General features: G+C 29.5%; 1 protein-coding gene across 2 annotated transcripts; it reads left to right on the top strand.

Annotated features, from left to right (window-relative positions):
* Positions 1 to 3,336: 3,336 nt before the first annotated feature.
* LOC120076691 (trihelix transcription factor GT-2-like) lies at positions 3,337 to 6,139 on the top strand. 2 transcript variants are annotated; one of them, XM_039030587.1, is made up of 2 exons: positions 3,337 to 3,777; positions 4,484 to 6,139. In XM_039030587.1, the coding sequence occupies exons 1-2, from the start codon at positions 3,506 to 3,508 to the stop codon at positions 5,835 to 5,837; spliced, it is 1,626 nt and encodes a 541-aa protein (XP_038886515.1). In that variant the 5' UTR covers positions 3,337 to 3,505; the 3' UTR covers positions 5,838 to 6,139. The 2 variants fall into 2 exon arrangements, with proteins under 2 accessions (XP_038886515.1, XP_038886516.1); XM_039030588.1 differs by having other exon boundaries at positions 3,643 to 3,777; positions 4,477 to 6,139.
* Positions 6,140 to 6,622: the final 483 nt, after the last annotated feature.

Raw genomic sequence — 6,622 nt, 5'->3', positions numbered from 1 at the left:
ATGTACAATTTCAATTCCAAATATACTGTCCATATTATCTAAAAATAAACTGTATGATATGTGAAACAATAAAGTTAAGTTAGCAAGATTCAATATATATACATACAATATACCAATTAGTAATTGAGATAATTACCTTCCATATATATACATACATTCAATATATATACATACAATATACAATATACCAATTAATTGAGCAGCAATATGAAATATATTTTATTGGTATGTTTTACAGATTGAAGAGAATTATAATTATTACAGTTTTTGAAAAGAATATATGAAAAACAATCTATTATGTTCTACAAATTGAGATTGTCCAGTTTATGTCATAAATGATTTGAGAAAATTGTGTATATTTGATAATTAATCAACAACAACAAAACATAAAACTAAAATAATGAAATAATGAAATAAAAAATAAACAGAAAAAAATAGAACTAATCTCATTCACAAAAAACTGCCTTAGATTCCCAACTCAACTCAACTCAACTCTGCAAACAAACATAGACAATTTAACTCCCCAGATAATTTAACTCTTCAGACAATAATTACCAACTCAACTTAACTCTCTACTTTTATCACGCACGAAACACACCCTTAATGTTTTTAAACCCTTTATACTTTGCATTATTAAAAGTTGTCAATTTTTTTTTTGTTGATTAAAAATAATAAATATATGAAAAACGATTTCCCCCTAAATTATAATTTTAAAATGTAGGGCTTTTATATGTTTATTAATATTAGTAACAAAAAACATATAAATTGATTTTGAAGGTGTATTGATACTCTTAAAATCAACGAATTGGACGATGGTGAAAATTTAGGTTTTTTTTTTTATAGCCATTTGAATTTATTTATTTATTTATTTTTATTTTTATTTTTTGATAATTGAACATGTAATTTAATACAGATTAAATAGAGAGTGAATTTTTCTTTGGTTGATTTAATATGAGAGATTGGAACCAACAATATTTTGCTTACCCTACCCCAACCTTAATTTTACATCCCATCATTGTCTTCAAAATATTTGACTCTTTTCTTTTAATGTTTTTAAACCCTTTTATACTTACATTACTAAAAATTGTCAAAATATTTTTATGGTGATAAAAAAGAATAAATAATTTAAAAAATTAATTTCCCCCAAATTTCTATTTTAAAATGTAAATTTTTATATATTTTATCTATTTCAGTTAAAAAAAAATTAATTGACCTTCAACCTGCATCTATAATCCCAAAATCAACCAATTGAGCCATGATGAAAATTTAGACGTTGTTTAATGAGATCCATTGAATAATTATTTAGTTTTTTTTTTTTTTTTTTAAGCTTACCAACTCTATTTTTACTCCTATTTCCTAGGTTATATTCTCTATTTTTTAATTTAAAATAAAGCTAAATTTTAAAAATTAAAAAAAATAATTTTTTTCTTAAATTTTGATTAAGAATTCAAGTGTTTCATTAACAAAAGTGAAAAAAATTGCAAGACTTAGAAGAAAACAAGCATAAATTTTTAAAATTGAAAACTAAAACCGAAATGGTTCAAATGGGGCCTAACTATTTCTGCCCCGTTTGATAATGATTTGGTTCTTAAGTTTTTTTGTTTTAAAAAATTAAATATATAGAAACTACTTCAATTTTTTGATTTCTTCTTTTATTATCTACTTTTTACCAATGTTTAAAAAACCAAGCTAAATTTTAAAAGCTTTTAAAAGCTTGTTTTTATTTTGAAATTTGGTCAAAAAATCAACCATTGTACTTAATAAAGATGTACATCATTGTAAGAAATTGAGAGTAGATACACTTAGTTTTCAAAAAACCAAAAACAAAAAACGAAATGATTATTAAACGTGGTCTACGAAAACCAAAAAAATAGTTTTCAAATTTTTTTTATAGAATTTGACAATATTTTTTTTTAACAAAGACAAAAACAATAATTAAAAAACTAAGAGAAACATGCATTATTAATCTCAACGACATAAAACTAAAAACGAAGTTCACCTTAAATTCTCTAATTAAGTTACCAATGAAGAAGGCATCTCCAGCCTTGCCTCATCCTGTTATAATTCCTTTTCATAACTATTTTAAGATTAATTTTTTAATACATTCATTAAGCTTATATTTCTAGTTAGAAGTTCACCTTTATATAAAAAAAGAAAAAGAAAAAAAAAACATATATTATATATAAGATCTATTTTCAAATATAAAAAAATGAACAAAAATATTTATAAATATAACAAAATTTTACCATTTATCTACGATAAACCGTACAAATAGACACATATATAGTCTATCGCATATAAATTATAATGTTTGGTTATTATTTGTAAATATTTTAATAGTTTTGTGATTTAAAATAATTTTTCCATATAATAAATATATTATTTTTTGTTAGGAACAATGAAGGGCATTTTGGGAAGAAGGATCAAAGTTGGGAAATGATTTGAAGCATTGAATATTTGAGGGCAGTGAAAGAGTTGGGAAGATGAAAGTAATAAAACAGATAGTGAAGGGTAGTTTAGTAATTTGGGTTCAAGTATAGCCAAACATACCCAATGGTATCCAAAACGCACCTCCATAAAGCAAAGCTGACCTACAATGCCCCAACTTGTTTTGTTATCCCATTGTCTCCATCTATAACTGTTGCCACTTCCAACTTAATTCCAACTAATTTTTCTTTTTTTTTTTTTCCTTTCACATTAATTTATTTATTTTCACAAAATTATAGTAAAAAAAAAAAAAAACTTATAGTCATCCACACTTCTCTAATACAAGTGACAAAAACGGTAAAGTTATAGTCAAAATGAGCATAGTTCAATTGGTATAGTACTTAAACTATCAACTTCAAAATTAGAAGTTCGATACGCTCACAACACATATTATAAAAAATTAAAATTATATAATTACCGTTCATTAAAATATTGATATTAAAATCGTAAAAACAATAGTTAGATGCATAACATACTAAAATACTTATTTTTACTTATTTTAAAGGTTTAGGAGTCTTTTTAACACCCAAATGAGATTTAAATCTAAAATAAATTAAGTAGAGAATTTTTAAAAGAAAACTTTGAAAACCCAAGTGGGTCTTATGATTGGGTTTCTGCAAACCCTCCCCATAAAAGGGAAAAAGAAGTCTAAGATTCTATAACCTAATTAAGCATATATTAAAAAAAATTACATTGAAGTTTTTTTTTTTAAAAAAAAAACTCTATTTTTTTTTTTTCAAAAAAAGTTGGGGGGGCCATTGATCATGACAGGCATATCCCACCAAGGATAAACAATTAATTAAAAAAAATTTCACCATATGTATAAAACTCCCTCACATTCATATATCCAATAACTAACCTAATAAAAGCTTGGAGAGCAAAAAAAAAAAAAAAAAAAAGAAAAAAGAAAAAAATCCTTTTGTTTTCTTTTTTGATCTTCACCCCTTTTGTGGCTTTTGTGTGCTTGTTCTACTTTTCTTCTCTTGTGTGAATTGTAATAATTGCTCTAGAGGCTCCCATGGATGTCGACTCCGGCAAGGCAGCGGTGACAACGGAGATGGTGGAGACACATGAAGTTGGCAACGGCGACGGTGGCGGCAGGAATGGATCGAATTCCGGTGAAGAAGAAAAGGGGTCGTCTTTGTTGTTGTTTGAAGATGGTGAGAAGAATTTTGGTGGGAACCGTTGGCCAAGACAAGAGACTTTGGCTTTGTTGAAGATAAGATCTGATATGGATGCAATTTTTAGAGATGCAACTCACAAAGCTCCATTGTGGGATGAAGTTTCAAGGTTTTTTTTTTCCCTCTTCTTATTCATCATCATCATCATTATTAATTTTAATTTTAATTTTTTTTTGGGAAGGGATCAAAAAGGGGATGTGAAATTATGATAGATTCTTTCTTTGGGATTTGTTTTCATGTCTACTTGAACTTGGGGTTTTGTGAATTTTGCCTCACTTTTTTTTTCCTCTCAAAATTTAATTAACTACTTTTAAATTTTACTATTTCATTATATTTTTTATAAACATGTTTATAATATGATTATGTATCATTTTAATCATATTATTGGACCAGTATTTTTTGTTTCCAATCTTGGTAAATTCATATGAAATGAGAAGAGAAAAACAAAAAAGTGAACCAATTTGATCTACATGGCATCTAGTAACATGGGTTGTCTGTTTTTTTTTCTCTCTTTTTTATGTTAAAACCTTAAAATTTATGTCATCCATCTCTCTCTCTCTCTCTCTCTCTCTCTCTCTCTCTTTCATATATATATCTTTTTTTTTTTTTTTACTTGTTGGTATAAAATTTGAAGTGTTTTCTTCAATCCCCCTGCCATCAGCTTGAGCCGTTTTTTTTTTTTTTTTGAGATCTTGGTTTTTGTATTTATGAAGATGAGTGAGTTGAGAAGAAAAATGAATAAATGATTTAAAAATATATTGTAGTTAATTTCTTAGCTTAATTAATAAGGTTTTTAATTTGGGTTGAGATTTCAGGAAGTTGGGAGAGCTTGGATTCCATAGAACTCCAAAGAAATGCAAGGAGAAATTTGAGAATGTTTATAAGTATCACAAGAGAACCAAAGATGTTCGAAGTGGGAAATCCGATAATAGCAAAAAAGTTTATAGATTTTCAGATGAATTGGAGGCTTTTGATCATCATAATAGCTTATTTCAATCTCACCACCACCCGCCACCACCAACGCAGCCGCCAGTTCCCCGGACGACAGCGGTGACTACACCGCTGCCATCTTACAACCCTCCGGCGACGAAAACAATCAACTCTACTGTTCCATCCACCATGAACACTACAACAAACAACAATTCTTTGCCACCAAAGTCCTCTAATAACAACCCTCCTTCCAATTTGCCAAACATGGTTGGCAATGTGATGTTCTCGAGCTCCACGTCGTCGTCGACGGCATCGGAGGAAGATCCGTTTCAGAGTAGCAGGAGGAGGAGGAGGAAGAGGAAGTGGAGTGATTTCTTCTTGAGGTTGACAAAGGAGGTAATAGAGAAGCAAGAAGGGCTTCAACTAAAGTTCTTAGAAGCCTTGGAGAGAATAGAGAATCAAAGGAAATTAAGAGATGAAGCATGGAGAATGAAAGAGATGACAAGGGTTAATCAAGAACATGAAGTTTTAGTTCAAGAAATGTCCATGGCCGTCGCAAAAGATGCAGCCGTCGTCGCATTTTTGCAAAAGATAGCTCCATCTTCATTATCTCCTTCTCCTTCTCCAGTACCACCACCACAGCCGCCACCACCACCAACTCAGACGCAAAACGACGAGAATAATGGAAAGATGACGGTGGCAATCTCGACAACGACGACAAATGGAAAGATGAGTAGCATGATAGGAAGCCCTTCAAGATGGCCAAAAGGTGAAGTTGAAGCATTGATAAGGCTAAGGACAGAAATGGAAATGAAGTATCAAGAGAATGGGCCAAAAGGGTTATTATGGGAAGAGATTTCAGCAGCAATGAGAGGGCTTGGATACAATAGAAGCTCAAAGAGATGCAAAGAGAAATGGGAAAACATAAACAAATACTTCAAAAAGGTGAAAGATAGCAACAAGAAGAGGCCAGAAGACTCCAAGACATGCCCTTATTTTCATCAGTTAGATGCACTATATAGAGAGAAAGAAAAAAATATGAATTTTGATATCAATAGCCAAATGGAGCCATTGATGGTAGAACCAGAACAACAATGGCCACCTCCATTTCAACCCAATAATCAAATCATGGGAAATTTACAAAGAATAAATGGTGAAGGAAATCAAGAAGAAGAAGAAGAAGAAGAAGATGATGAAGAAGAAGATGGAGGAAGTAGTAGCACAGATGTGGAAGATTGAAGAAAAAAATAATAAAAAATAAAAAATGGGTTGTATTCTTCAATAAGAATATAATCCAATACAGTACAATTCAAAAGGGAAAACAAAGGTTTGGCACAAAAAGCAAGCAACTTTGACACTGATGGAAGTCAGATTTGGTATTACATGTGCTAAAGAGCGAATTGGGAAAATTGGGTAATGGGAAATTTCAAATTTGTATAATAATTAATTATTGTGTTGTCTATAATGGGATTAATTTATTTTTCTTTCCTTTTTCCTCTTCTTATTATTATAATAACGAAGATCTAAAACTATTCCCGAAATTATCTTTGAAAGCTTTGAATTGTAATTTTTAATGCGACGGATAAATGAATGAACGTAGAAAAAGAAGGTAGCAGTGATAAATAAAAAGAGGATAATGTTGAACGTGCTACTTTATGTTTTTATCATCCGATTAAATCGGAGAGTATTGAGAAATAAATGAAAGACATTAAGAAAAAAATGGTGAAAATCAAAGGAAAATGATTTGATTGGGCAGTAAAATAAAAGGGTATCAAAGTGGGAGAGAAACTTGGCTTTTATAAACAATTGGCTTTTTATAATGCTAATGATGGCCAAAGTACCGCCTTTATTTCTTTATAAAGAGGAACAATTGAGCTGCTTTAAGGACAAAAAATAGAGCTGAAAATGAAGTAACAACAAAGGCAGAACCAGATCCTCTTTCATTTACTATATTATAAAAATTAATTTATGGATGAACCAATTATGGAAATCCTATATATACACACACATACATATGAAATTCA

This window comes from Benincasa hispida, chromosome 4 (assembly GCF_009727055.1).
Source record: "Benincasa hispida cultivar B227 chromosome 4, ASM972705v1, whole genome shotgun sequence".
In the NCBI taxonomy this organism is placed as follows: domain Eukaryota; kingdom Viridiplantae; phylum Streptophyta; class Magnoliopsida; order Cucurbitales; family Cucurbitaceae; genus Benincasa; species Benincasa hispida.
Note: the sequence above shows the minus strand (reverse complement) of the source record. Positions and strands in the feature narration are given on the sequence as shown.